The sequence below is a fragment of the Colletotrichum navitas genome (genome assembly GCF_030913465.1).
Source record: "Colletotrichum navitas strain CBS 125086 chromosome Unknown LY79scaffold_4, whole genome shotgun sequence".
Lineage (NCBI taxonomy): Eukaryota > Fungi > Ascomycota > Sordariomycetes > Glomerellales > Glomerellaceae > Colletotrichum > Colletotrichum navitas.
In genome coordinates, this window is record NW_026850550.1 from 56,983 (window position 1) to 70,955 (window position 13,973).

Consider the following 13,973-nt stretch of genomic DNA (forward strand, 5'->3'; position numbering starts at 1 on the left):
AACGATAAACACGCGAAGACGTCACCCGAACGCAGAGCCCGCGGCCTCCCGCATGGGCCTCAGCCAACGAGGCGGTTTGAGGCGAAGCAACCCCACAAGCATTCGCACTTCTCCGTGTCAAGAACAGCCTGCACTTCTTTCGCCTTGCTTTTACCATACTTGGCCTCCCCGGGTTTATATGGATGTTCCCCACACGCCGGCGCACCCCGCTACGTAGCAACTGACACTTCTCTCACGTCGCCCCTCCGATCGAACGGAGGCAGCCTGATCGGCCGCCATGTCAGCCTCGTCGCTTACCGGCGCACCTGCCCAGGGCGTAAACTGGGCAGCCCTCAAGTCGTACATTGCAGAAAAAGAACGGTTCGAGGCCGAAAACGGCCGCCCTGCTCCGCTGAGTGAGACGGAGGTTGAGGCCATCGCCGTGCTCCTCCGCCCGGCTCCGCGATTGGACCCGGATCTCGGCGGTGAAAATTGGCTTGGTCTACTGAACCGTACGTATCGGGATAACACCTTCTCCACATATTATTGTAACTAAACGGACCTTCAACTGACACGGAAGGGGGGGGGGCTCGGTTGCAGATTTCCAGCAGGTTAGGGGCCAAAAGATCACATTCAAAGACGCGCCCCGCGAGCACCCGCGCCTCGGGAAGGCCCCGGAGCTGCGCTGGGCGTGCACGGCGACGTTCACCAGCACCGGCGACGTCTTTCCCCGACCGGGATACGGCGTGGACGCCGCCGCCGATGCGATCGTCCCGGACTTCCCGCGGAAGCAGGACGCGAAGCAGTACGCCGCCAGGGCGGCCTGCAAGTGGCTCATCGACAACGGCCATATGCTCCCCTCGGGCGATCTACCGAAGCTGCCCAAGGCCTTTGCACCGGCCCCCTCGCCCGCCGGCGCTTTCGCTTCCCCGTCGGCGTCCGTCCTCCCTGCCAAGAGGTCGCTGCCCAGCTCGCCCATCATCGGGGTCGACGGCTTCTCGACTGCAGCGGCGAGAAAGAGGCTGGACAACCAGCACGCGAGAGCCTCCCCCCCCTCGCATCTTCCCTCCCCCGACAGCAACGATGGCGCTACCGGCGCGCCCGACGTCGCAAGAAGATCATCTCCCGCCAAAGAACCAGCATCGGCGTCCACCTCAGCCTCCTCGTCCACGAGAACATCCTCCGCAAGCACCCCCTCAGCCGGCGTCCCCATTGCCATACCCCCGCCGGTGACCTCCAACCCCTCAGGACTCTCGGCGACCCAGAGGGTCCGCGAGCTCTGCAGCCGCCTCAAATACCCGGTGCCCCATTACAAGCTCACCGAAGACACGACGGTGCCTGGGGGCGACTTCTGGAACGGCCGCGCGGACTTTGGCAACGACTTACGCGTGCCAGAAGACCTGGGTACCGTCAACAAGGTCCTGACGAAGAAGGCAGCCAAGGACCGCATGTCCGAGGATATTCTGGCATGGCTGCTCCACGAGCAGGAAGAAAGGAACAGGAAGGCCAAGAGGTTGTTAAGGGGGTAATGACCGTGATGTTATTCATGGCAGGTAGCACCGATCGGTATATATCATTGAAAGATTTGGGCATCTTCACGTGCGAGTTGCGCACCAATTTAACAAACTGCTTATTGGTCTTTGATTCCGGCGTATTATTCAGGGAGGAGGAATATAGGGGCATGGAAGGAGGCGCCACTCTAGGAACTACATTCATAACTAGGAGGATTGTCCTCAATAGACAGTCCTGAAAGAAAGGCTCTTCTGGTTCAAAGATCACTGTCTACCAGTGCTGAAGGACTGGTGGCAACAATAATGAAGCAATTAGCTCTGGAACCATCGAGACACTTTAGATTCGTCGAAGTAGTGCATACTGATAAAGTTGCCGGGGCGTCCCTCCAGTGAGCCGAACTTCCCAGGTAGATATGGTTTTCGAGGTTTTGTGCTCGGGTCTGGACATTTGATCACCGGTGCGAGGTCTGGTAGACTTGGCATAAGGCGGCAGATTTTCTCCCACATAGTAATGAAGCAATGTCGACCCGGAACCAAAACAATGCCCGGGTTGGCCCCACGGCCATGCCGGGATCCAGGATCCTAAGCCGAACCTTTTTTCTTCATGAGCCGCATTAGCCGATCCACGTAGAGGATCGCCATGGTAAGCTGGGGCGGGTGCAAGCCTGGTTATGCTGACTATACAGGAAGGCACTTCGGCAACACGAGCATCAATCGCAAACCATGAACCGCGCGCTTTGCTGGTTCGTTTCGCGCACCGGGGCACCCGTTGATATTCTTCCTGGTACGCTCCCCCTCGAGCCAAAGCGCCCGCTCCTGGTATATAGTTGCCAAGTTATCAACGGACATCCGATAATCCCAGGAACCATCCCCGGAGTATTTCTAGATTCCGCTCCGGCGATGGCGTGCCGGTCGAGGGCCCGGGCCCCGTGGCTGCAAAGCATGGCCGGGGATGCTGACCCAAGTGTGGCGCCAAGTGTCCGATCTTCCATCTGCGAGTAAGAGTCCGCGAGGGGGAGGAAGGCCTCAGTTCATCCTATTGGCACGCAGGTAAGTAACCGTCGCAAATGCTGAGCCCGTGCGACTGCGGACATTCGTGCTTGCGGCGAGGAAACAATGCTTCGACGACGTCAGAGAGACTCGAGCTGAACTCCACAGTACTATGTATGATGGTCGGCTCATCCGTTATTCCCGTTGCTGACAAGCCTTGGGCCGGGTGTTGCAGATGAGACGGTTTTCCTGGTTTGGTGTTTAGTTTTGGAAGTTGGACCATCCGTGCGCGCTTCGACAGGCTGAGATGAGGTGGCATTTTTTCAAGCATGTCAAAGGGGGGAAAGCACCATCTTGGGAAGTTCAGTCTCAGCATGGACTGCTGTGTCTCTGAATTGCGTCTGATGATTATCTGCCGGGTTTCAAGAGGTCCATGGTTGTTTTCCTTAGCTCTTAAAGAGAGACACGGAACGACCTTCGGGCTTATGGGTACGTGAGGCCAGCATCTTCGTTCAGACGATCTGTGCTTGCGCTGCAAAATAAACTTCGGTCTAGCAGCATAATTTTTCTGCTATACAGAGTAAGTCAGATGCACCTGCGACTAGGACCATGACCTCTGCACCTCTGCTCAAGTCATCCCGGTCTCAAAGTTTTTTTTCGAGGTGCATATTGTATTCGACAGAAAGAGTGACGTATCGACATTTCTGCGCGCTACTGTTGACATTATGTTTCTGCGACTGTAGGATTTTCGTCACATCTCATTGGATGGCTTGTGCGTCTCGGACCCTGGCCGTTGGAGCAGTAAACTTGGTGTTTACGACCATGGGCGTTGCGTTTCCTGTCCAAGCCGTTCCTGGCTGATCGGGTTGCACCTCACCAAGGTTTGCTCCAGAACCCCTGTATCATGCCCTAGGGTTAAGGAGGATCTGCGTAATTAGCATCTCCTCTCTTATGATGAGCGCAAGAGACATACGATTGCGACGTAGTTTAGTCCAGCAGGAAAGTCGACATCGCGTCGGATTCAGCATCACATCAACAGACCAAAGGAGCCGGTGTCTGACACCGATAACACCCCAACGGACCGAGTGCAGGAAGCGAGAGCGCCACAGTGAGATCGGGTTGCATGCTGCGATGGCGTATGTTTCAGTCGTTCTGCACGTGGAAGAGTCGAGTACTGCGTAGCCCCTGCAGACCCCTTGCGACCACCCACCCCGGGGGCTACATTCTCCTTAGTAGAGCCCTTCGGTGCAACCTTAAGAGGGACCGCCTTGAAGACGTACTCAGTAGAGCCCGTTCTTGCGTAACCATGCCAGGTCTCGGATGCTGAGGCTTAGAAAAAGCAATCAAAATCTGCACAATGACGGGCCTGCGCCATCTTTGATGTGGGTTCTGAGGAGAAGAGCTCGAGCCTCGTCCGGTACGTCGCATTGGTGCCCGACTAGTTCGGAGGCCATTGAGATTCGATGGGGAGTACTGAGCGTACCGACGACACACACAATACACAATAGACAGCTACGGCAGGCAGCTGTCAACAACCTAGGCCCCGGTTGTCATGGTCGAGCAGCGGAGTCTGGGCGTATCCTGTGCCCATAAGTGGGCTTAATATCATTTCTCAGGTACACGAGTGGACGCAACGCCATGTCGTGTCTCTTGGGCAGAGGGGCCTCGCCCAGCCCCCTGTTTTGTTTGGTTGCCGATGCGAGAGAGAAGAAGGCTGCCGGCATGTCCTAACTTGCACTCACTTACGTAGTATTTGAATGATGAAGGGCGGTAGCTCGGTAGCAGCGGCAGTCCATATTTGAGACAGCCCACGACTGTAAAAGCCCGTGACCTCTTGGCTTCCTCGAAACTGACGTCGCGCCAGCACTAAGGCGGCGGCCATCAGCGGTGGTTTGGTCGAGCTGAATTAGTCAGGAAGTCAGTCCCCCTATTTCCAATGGGTTGTTGACTACACTAGTTGTCAGCCAGCCACCCCGAATCGTCAAGCTGCAAGCGACACACAAAGACCCCCCCTGATGGCGTACATGAGGTATTCTCGCACCTCGTTTGTCCAGATTAAAGTGCTGGAGCTCCCTGCAGCTTCCCCACCAAAATGGTATTGGTATTGTTTGTTTCCTCAGCGGCGGCGGAGATGGGGTGGAAGCTTTTGCAGAACGAGGGAAGTAAGTTGTTAGGCGCTGAGCAAACGGGCCAAGGACGAGAGCCCTCGTGTCTGAAATCCATACTCTGTATCCGTAGTGTCCAAGGAGCTCGACGACAGATACTCAGTATGACTGTATGACAGGCGGATGGCGATCGACGAGCCAACAGCGAGAGCGGTGAGCTAGGGATTGGGTCCTTGAATCCCTGGACGACCAGGTTCATGTCTGCAGAAGAGGTGGCGGGGGTACATCAACGGCCCCGCCCCGTGTCTCCACGCGTCCGTCTACTGGCCTCGTCCGGGTGGTGCGTTGTGGTATTTGTGTGGTGCATATGTGGATGTAGGTGATATGTGTGCTGCTCCTGCTGGCATGGGTCGTCAGGTGAGAGAAGGCACGGAACATGCTTTGCGCTCTAGATTGAACCATCGTTCCAAGTCCAAGCGGGAAGAATAAGCATATGTGCAGGCAGACAGGCACGAGGAGATTGGCCGGTAGGCTGCTGTGGTTTTATGGGCTTCAGGGTATAATTCCGTTGGAACCAGAAGGCGCGTTTGGCCGGTACGATGCAAGTCGAGATGTGATTATGCTCCGTGATGGTGGGCATATATGCGGAGATAGATGTACCTATGGATGCCAGCGCCCAAACGAAACGATCAGGTAGGAACAGGAGACATGGAATGGAAGTACCTACCTAGGTAAGGTACGCACAAGAGAAGAGGTACCTTGTCTTCTTCACTGGAGTCTGGGAGGCGGAAAGCACCGCGACTCAACCCACGGACGGATATGGATATGAGGGCGGACCTGGAGCAGGGAGGGCGGTGGCCGACGAGATACCTGAGGTACCTACTCAGGTATTCGTGCTCGTACCCTTTGCAGCTCCATCGAAGAAGAGCCTCAGGAGAGTGCGGATACTCCGTAGAGTCGAAAGAAAAGAAGGGAAGAAAGAAAGAAAGAAAAAAAAAAAAGACTAGTCACCTCGTGCGAACAGGAGGAAAGACGAGTTGGCGAACTTCTCCCTCCTTTTTTCCCTCTCATATCTTTTTTTAGTCATCTGTCTTCTCTTCTCTCCGTCCTTCTCTGTCCATCACTTAATCCCCGACTGACCATCCCATCCGTACATCGGGATCTAACTTTCCCTCTTCAGGGCCATACTACACACACCACCAGACGAGGAGATCAGCACTTGCCTGCTCACGCACCCCCTCCGGCCCGCACTCGCACTTGCACATGTTCACGACGCTCTTTCCTCCTCTTTAATTCTAATTACCCAAGCCCTTGCAGCCAACTCAAACCTCGCTCTCTATCTTTCTTGCCCTCTCGCCTTCTCATTAATCTATCCATTCCTCTATATCATAATCGCCTCGTCCATTGCACCAAGAACGCCAGCGTCCGTCATCACTCCTTGGATTTCCCCTTCGATTCGATCAGTACGACGACAGCCTCTAATACGCTTCCGCTCCCTTCCTTACGAATACTCTCGCATTTCCCGAGTCATTAACACGCACATATTCCCACAAGTCCACGACGACTAGCGAAGACGCTTACGCTGAGCGCCGACGTGCATACGCCTGATGGACGATCCTAACAGACGCCCTATACCACAGAAACCGCTAATTCCTAATCAACAAGACCAGCGACCCATCCCGACGCCGGCGGATTGCGCAACATCACGAGAGAGGGAAACAAGTTCGAGAGAAAAAAGAGACACGAGAAAAACTTTGCCGAGTCACCCATCTGGACAGTGAGCACCAACAAGAAGAGCAACGTGTCCGAAATCATAACACTTGAGCGGCGGGGAATCACTAAAAAAGAACTGAAAGAAAAAAGCAGTCTCCTTGAGAGAACGAAAAGAAATAACGATACACATTTATCCACGAACGACGACTAGTAGCTGCAGACGCACATAGCGCGCGGCGCCACCCACTGGCCACAGAGGACACAACTTTGGTCGGGTGGATTCCTAAAAGAGCAGCCGTTCGTTTGCTTTGGCTGGACCGGGGTCAGTCAGAGACAGATAACGAAAAGTGCTGTTCTCCAGTGCATGCTCAGGGAACAGACGGGGGGGAAAGCGAGTAAGGATAGGGAAAGGGAGAAAAAAAACAAAAACAGAAGGGGGGAAAGAGCTAACAAGCCCTGGCCAACTCTCAGGCGCAGCGAGCGGAAGCGAACGCGAAAGCGGATCCCCGAGATTTCCTGACTGAGAAACAGTCAGTGTGAGAATCCCAGCACAGGGAGACCCCCGACGCGACAATGGCCATGGCCACAGCAGCAACAACAACAGCAGCAGCACAAGGAGGTGGTTTCGAAGCTGCGGGCCATGCCCCGACTCTGGATCCCACATTGTCTTCTTCTGCTTCGGTATCCGCATCCGCGTCCGCGTCCGCGTCTTCTTCATCCTCATTCTCCTCGCAGAGCGCCGTCGCATTCCATACCACCTCCGTCCCTGCGACATCTTCGGCAAATCCGCACTCCTCACCCTACCACACCCATCGCCTGAGCCACAACTCATCCAAACTTCCCACCTTTCGATTCGCCGACTTGCATCAGCAGCACCCATCCCTACGCCTAGGGCTCCCCTCACTGTTGCAACACAACCCGCCCTCTCCCGTCTCGCCTAAATCCCAACACGCCACCAACGAAAACCACTCTGCTGCCACCGTCGCTGACTCTGGTTTTGGCGTTGGCATTACCACCGCTACCGACACTGCCTCTCCCACCGCCCTGCCAACAACGTCAGACTTGCAGGAACACCAGCAACCGCAACATAACAACGCCGAATCCGACACTAACTGCTCACAACAACAAGACACTCCGTCGACTTCACTCCGACCGACCCACGACGGCCGCTCTTCCCGCCAACTTCCCCAACTCCTCTCACCTCGCAATCCGAGTCCCATCCGCGAGTTGCCCGAGTCGCCTCACAAACTCGGTCCGCGATCCAGAGCGTCCACTGCTTCCCAGCCGACCCCTGCCAACACGATCATCTCACCCCGGCGGTCCGCCTCTTACCCCGTCATCGTGCTGTCCTTCCCACCCCACGGCGACGTCTCAAAATCCAAAACGCCGGCTCTTTCCACCGGATTGCAAACCCGACGAGCCGCTGCATCTCGGTTCCGCGAGTCAAATGCGACTGGCTTCAAGTCACACCTTGTAGAGACTAATCCCACGCATTCCTTTGACACGGCCGACAGCAGTCCTCGATCCCCGGCCGATAGGTCGACAAAGGACTGGGCCCAGGGACAGCGCGAACTGCTGCTGCCAAAAACCTTGCAAAACTCGAGTCCGACAGATGAGAAACGAAGATCAGGAACGTCGCGACCGCCTGTTTCCTTCAAAGCCACTGCCGCAAGCACCCCGACCACCTCGGTGCGCGTCGCCCCCATCCGATCTTTTCGATCATCCGGCTCTCGTCGAAGTCTGGGACTCGACAGCAGTACCTCTACGATGCGGTCTTTCGACTTTGGTGATGAATCCACCGACTCAAACCAACGCGACCGCACCTTGCGCGCACTCGAAGGCAGACACGACGATGACTATTCCCAAATGACACCGCCGTTGTCTGCCGAAGCCGACGACACCACCGGTGACGTCTTCATGAAGATCGCTAGGCAGGAGCCAACCCGTCGTGGCTCTGGCGATGTTGCGCCGGCGGAACAGCCAAGTACCGTAGTAAGTTTAGCCACATTTCATGGAGTTGCGTTGTTGTTTCGGGAAGTCATGTTAGCGCGATACAAATGGCCGTGCTCTGCAACGGCTGCTGTCTACTCGCCATAGTATCAAGCCCCCTTCTCGTATCTTGGTTGTCCATCCCGGTCTTTTTTTGCCTTCCCCCAATCAATCCCCCCGCATGTGTGTCCGATGGTCTCTTAGTGCACTCTCGTTTCTCACGTTTCCCGCGCCGGCCACCCCAGCGTCCTGTACACCTGCGCGCAGGGTTTTGCCATGGACGACCGTGAGCTGACTGAAGATGACCAGCAGAGCCGTGTTGCTAGATCTTTCCACCGCCGCCCACTATCCGCCGCCGTCCCCTTATCATATCACCATCCCGTCTCGCCTCCCCATCTCAGTCGTCGCCTTTCCGACCAGCAGGAGACCTCGAAAAAGCGTGTGCGACAATCCGAGGACGAGAGTGCCGCCGATTCAACGGCACGCGCGTTGGCTTACCGATCGCCCTTGACTCGAGATCGCCCAGCATCTAACCATCCCGCCGAGGACCTCGGACGCGCACAAACCTTCTACTCTGCCAGTCAGTCGGCCAGTCGTTCGACCGTCAGCACGCCCCGATCCTTCACCTTTCAGGATCCGATGGGCGAGAACTCGCCATATGCGCGGCGGCGGCCCTCGTTGACCGACAACAACGCTGGCCACGCCGCCCGAAGCTCGGCATATAGACAATCGAACCTCTCATACGGCCAAACACGCACATACAGCTCCTCACCGCTGGTCCCTAAGTCGACGGAATCTCCGCGCACTGAAGCGCAGCATGATGCTAATCACGGGGTCGAGGGCACAGAGTCGACAGCAACGGCCTCAACGAACGCACCTTCGACTGTGTGGGACGAATTGGACGATCTCAAGTCGCGAATCCATCGGCTGGAGCTGACCGGCAAGCTGCCTGCAACTTCGGGCGCCGCAATGTCTCGAGCCTCGGATGAACGCCCGCCAACCGCCACCAATACCACCATGTCCACTTCACCGAAACGAACCTCTGGCAGCAACCATCCTTACCAGGATGCTGTCAGCACCACATCTTCACAGCGCGAAACCCAGCAGCCCATCCTGCTCTCTGCCGTCAGCAAATCCAAGCCCTTCCTGAGCGACGAAGTAGCCCGGGCGCTTGAGGTGGCCGCCAAAGACGCTCTGGCACTCGCCAATATGATGGGTACGGCAGGCCAGCCGGGACCCATTTCTAGCGGCGCAAGCACCATTGGTATGGGTACGAACCTGACCGACCGCCAGTTGCGACGCAAGGCCGATAGTATCTGTCGGAGTCTGACTGAGCTGGTTCTGGCACTGAGCGAGGAAGCGGCAGGAAATAGGACTATTCAAGTCAACGTGCCCACCCCCAAGGAGACGACAACTCCTTCTACCCCAACGGTCATTAAGACGCTTAGTAGCGGAGCTGCCCAACGACGCCATAGCCTAACAATGGAACAGCAAGCACTGCCGAAGCCAAACGCCAACACAGTCACCAGCCCTAGGGCCCTTTCCAAATATGAGGAGAGGCGCAGCACCATGTTGGGCTCGAGCTCTCTGCCTAGCCCCAGATATGCTCTACCGCCTGGGACAATACCGAATACCCCCGGAGACGGCAACAAGGCGGCCCAGCGGAAGTCGTCTTTGTTCATCAGCCGGCCTCGTCGTGCGGTTACCGAGGAGCCCGAAGATGGCCGGAGGTCTTCGATGCTCTTGAGAACCCGGCGAGCAGGCACCGAGGAGCCGGAGGATTCGCGAGAGAGTGGTCGTCAAACCTCGTTGCTCCGGTCACGCCGGCTCACCGCTGGTGAGGACGTGGATGACGAACCCCGACTCCGTGCACCCTCACGAGCTGCGACGGAGCTCACCACACCAGTTCGCGCCGTCTCCCATACTTACCACCCGCAGACTGCTTCAAACGAAGCGTCATCGCCTGCTTCTTCCGCCCTTCCTCGCAGACGGCTTGGAGTATCGTCCCTTACGTCTCGCCTTGTCGCGCCATCTGCGTCGTCGTTGGCAACACGCCGGTACCTCGAGCGCACCCCCGAACGCGAACAATTCTCACCGTCCGAAAAGCCCACCGAAGACCGGCCGCAACAGGCCGTGGCGCAGCCACGGAACTTCTCTTTCAACCACACGTCGCTGCTGAACCGGGCAAGCAGCATTAGCCGCAGACCCAACCGCGACAGCACGATAACGAATTCATCGACAGCTGCCCAGTCAGGCAGCTACCGATAACGTCTTAACGAATCACAATCACACGGATGAATGTATCATAGATGTTTCTTCTTTCGCTGGCGTCATTCCTGTTTGGCATATGTTATAACCGCATGGGCTCGGCGGCGGTTACCTTGTACTTGTATGACAATCGATGACGGACAGCCGGTTGATTTGCTGGGCTCGCCTTCACTTGGGAAGGCTGGAGTATTTGTATATCGAACAACCAATGGGAAAAAGGTTATCGACAGAGGCCTCGAATGTCTCTGGCAAATTTTGTTAAAACATTTTTCCAGTTAAATGTGACCACGGAATCTAGAACGCGCCTTCAGTACTGGGTCAAAAGTCTGGCAACAGCGATGAGAACAGCCCTATTAGGAGTCACAGAAGGAACGCATCAGCTGGGTGTCACTTCACAGTGCACCACCAAGGCACCCTACTGTCGCTGTTGATTGGGCCATCCTTGTGGCTGTTGCCAGACTCTGGACCTAGTACTGTAGCTGGCTACCTAGTCTATCAACAAGGCTAGGAGATGGCGAGGGACCCCTAAAAGTGAAGTACGTGCATTCGGACGCAGCAATCGGCTTTTGCGAAAGCTGTAAGCCCGTTGCGTTGTCATTCCATGACCGCTTCATTACTAGATATAAGGCTCTGTGCGACCGATATTAAAGGTCTGGGTTCGGAGCTATGTTGTATATACGCTTGTTTGGTTCTCAAGAAGCCCCACGGGACCGAGGACTGCCCGGCGACAGCCAGGTATTTGACCTCTTCAAGGCCGATGAGACGTGGCAGCCATGCTGATAAAGGTGGACGGCCCGTACCATATCACGCCCGAGCTGCGAGGGCAGATGAACAGACTCGGCGGTACGGTACTCGAATTTGAGGGGGCTGCCGGGTCCTCAATTGAGACTCTGGAGGATTGGGGGAGCATCGCGCGCGATCCCGAGCGAGTTGATTGCCCCCCAAGCACGTTAGATGCACTGGGGCGCTAAGCAATTGGAGTACAGGCGGCATGCTCAACTTCGTGCTCGAGCCGCTTCATGTGACGCCGGGAAGTGACAACTTGGTTATAGGGAAGGACTACGATGAGGCGCGGGCGCCCGTGTTGACTCATCGGCGACTGAGGTCTGATGGCTCAGGACGGGGCTTTCTTTGGGGTTTTAGAGAAAATCACCGACTGGATGGATTTTCAGTGGGCCTGAGCCCAAACCTAACTCCAACTCGTCACTCACGACTCCAACTGAACACGGCCACGAACCACGGCAGCCTGCATAAAACCCAACACATGAAAACCGGCATCGGCTGCTTTTCGAAGCGATATAAATTCCATCCGCTTAGCCAGGCCAGAAGACTGCGGCACGAGACCTTCTCCGTCACGCACGCCACTCCGCTATTGCCGACTACTAGGCGAAGCTTGGCGACGCACGAGACAGCTCTCACCCGGCATCTCTCATCACCTCAGTCGGCACAGCAACTCGGGCCGTCATCGTTGTTTCCAAATCATAATTCGTCGTCTTCTGTCGTGGGACAAGACGGAATGGCCGATCAGTATGAGGGTGCCGCGGGCGCGGTCGAGGCCAGGACGCAGAAAAGGGGGGAACGCAGAGGCGGAAGGGGGGGCGGGCAGCCTAGGGAGGTGTTGATTTCCAAGGCTCTTTCCAAGCTTTTGAGGCACCAAGCCGAGAATGCCGGGCTGAAGCTTGATGAAGGCGGGTATGCGCCGCTGGACAAGGTGGTGAGTGTTGGTTCTATTTCTCTCTACTCAGGATCGAGATGGTGCTCCTATCTGGATTGGTCGGCACGAAATCGACCTCGTTGGATCTCACTGGATCTGAACCAAGGGCTAGAAACGAGTTGTTTCCAACCTCCATGCGGTGGCCCGGCCATGGAAGGGGCCGATCCGGGGTGGAGGACGGGCGGCCTTCCCGCCTACGCTTCACCTCTCTTTACCTCCCCACCAGGCCATGCACACAACTTGGGTGTACACAACGCCGCTAACACCACTCACAGCTCGCCTATGGTCCCATCCGCTCGCTGCAGGTCACCTTCGCCGACATACAGGCCGCCGTAACGACGTCGGACAAGCAGCGCTTCGCCCTCAAGCCCAACGCCGCGACGAACCCGTCGCTGGACGAGAAGTCGACGGAACCCTCGCACTGGCTGATCCGAGCGAACCAGGGCCACAGCATCAAGGTCGACTCGGCGGGCCTCCTGACTCCCATCACCTTGGAGGCGGGCAACGTACCCGAGGTCGTGGTGCACGGGACCTACTTTGCCTTTTGGAGGGACATCGAGGAGTCCGGGGGGCTGGCGAGGATGGGAAGGAATCACGTCCACTTCGCGACGGGCCTTCCCGGGGACGAGCAGGGCGTCGTGAGCGGGATGCGTCGGGACGCCGAGGTGCTGGTGTACGTCGACGTCGAACGGGCGCTGCGGGAAGAGGAGGGGATGCGGTGGTGGGTCAGCGAGAACGGGGTCGTCCTGACGGAAGGGGACGAGGAGGGGCGGGTGCCGACGAGGCTCTTCCGGGAGGTCCGCGCGAGGGACGAGACGTCGGGCGTCGGCGTTCTCTGGCTGGACGGGGAGAAGATCGGGGAGCTGCCCAAAGGGTTGCGGATGAGGGCGCCGCCGAACAAGGGGCGGGGCGGTCGCGGAGGCAGGAGGGGCGGAAGGGCGTGAGTCACACGTACATGTCGAGAAAATGCGATCTTGCAAGGCAGCCCTGATGTGGTGAGAGGTCGTGAGACATTCTGCTCGACTGTGCTGCTCAGGAGATAGAAGATGGCGGGCAATATATGCCTGCAACGAGAGAGCCGTCGCGACGAAGCCAGTTCTTCTATTGCATATCGTCCACGGGACTTTCACCAGCAATTTATCAATATAGTATATGAAGCCTCCTCGCCCAGCGGCGCGTCGATGGATGTGTGTGGTGAGCCTCGGGGCTTCGTCAAGAGAGGGCATGCCCAGTGTAATCTCGGAGATGTGAAGTCAACCAAAGCTTTTGCCAAGATGCAAGGTTAACCTCTATCCAACGTCTCCGGGGCTTGCTTCTGGGCCAAGAAACTCATCGTTGATCAATAGCCAGGCGTCTTTTTCTCCCTCTTTTCTTTTTCTTGTTTCTTTTCCCCCCCTTTCTTCTTCCCTTCCCAGGATATTCCTACATGACTCGATCAAGAGGACCAAAGACTAAGAACGGCCTCCGCCATTCTGGCCCTCTTCCTCAAACGGGCCTCTTGACACACGATATGGAAAGACACGATCGCAAGTCAAAGCACCGTGCGATACGCGGTCGATGAAAGGCAGGAAAAATACCATCTACGTGACTCTGTAGTTGCCCTCACCGCTCCCGCCCTGTACTATCTGCAGCTCACGTAGGAGGTTTCTAGCACAAGGATCCTGGCGATCATGTTACCCCCAACGAGCCTCAAGGTCGGAATTT

At 56.7% G+C, this 13,973-nt stretch overlaps 4 protein-coding genes across 4 annotated transcripts; all 4 read left to right on the plus strand.

Moving 5' to 3' along the window:
* Positions 1-277: 277 nt before the first annotated feature.
* On the plus strand, positions 278-1,508 carry LY79DRAFT_586609 (uncharacterized protein; the record flags this gene model as incomplete). The annotated part of the gene is made up of 2 exons (XM_060560660.1): positions 278-491; positions 580-1,508. The coding sequence occupies 2 exons, from the start codon at positions 278-280 to the stop codon at positions 1,506-1,508; spliced, it is 1,143 nt and encodes a 380-aa protein (XP_060419198.1).
* A 1,465-nt stretch (positions 1,509-2,973) lies between these two features.
* On the plus strand, positions 2,974-3,420 carry LY79DRAFT_246706 (uncharacterized protein). Its single transcript, XM_060551802.1, has one exon. The coding sequence runs from the start codon at positions 3,090-3,092 to the stop codon at positions 3,339-3,341; it is 252 nt and encodes an 83-aa protein (XP_060419199.1). The 5' UTR covers positions 2,974-3,089; the 3' UTR covers positions 3,342-3,420.
* Positions 3,421-6,495: 3,075 nt separating this feature from the next.
* On the plus strand, positions 6,496-10,675 carry LY79DRAFT_246780 (uncharacterized protein). The gene is made up of 2 exons (XM_060551803.1): positions 6,496-8,290; positions 8,597-10,675. The coding sequence occupies exons 1-2, from the start codon at positions 6,872-6,874 to the stop codon at positions 10,553-10,555; spliced, it is 3,378 nt and encodes a 1,125-aa protein (XP_060419200.1). The 5' UTR covers positions 6,496-6,871; the 3' UTR covers positions 10,556-10,675.
* Positions 10,676-12,071: 1,396 nt separating this feature from the next.
* LY79DRAFT_586611 (Tpt1/KptA family RNA 2'-phosphotransferase) lies at positions 12,072-13,213 on the plus strand (the record flags this gene model as incomplete). Its single annotated transcript, XM_060560661.1, has 2 exons — positions 12,072-12,269; positions 12,545-13,213. The coding sequence occupies 2 exons, from the start codon at positions 12,072-12,074 to the stop codon at positions 13,211-13,213; spliced, it is 867 nt and encodes a 288-aa protein (XP_060419201.1).
* Between the last annotated feature and the right edge of the window lie 760 nt (positions 13,214-13,973).

Coding starts and splice junctions, on each gene's coding strand:
- LY79DRAFT_246706 (XM_060551802.1), top strand. CDS start 3,090: ATGACCTCTGCACCTCTGCTCAAGTCATCCCGGTCTCAAAGTTTTTTT.
- LY79DRAFT_246780 (XM_060551803.1), top strand. CDS start 6,872: ATGGCCATGGCCACAGCAGCAACAACAACAGCAGCAGCACAAGGAGGT. Junction 8,291..8,596: donor CGGAACAGCCAAGTACCGTA/GTAAGTTTAGCC, acceptor GAAGATGACCAG/CAGAGCCGTGTTGCTAGATC.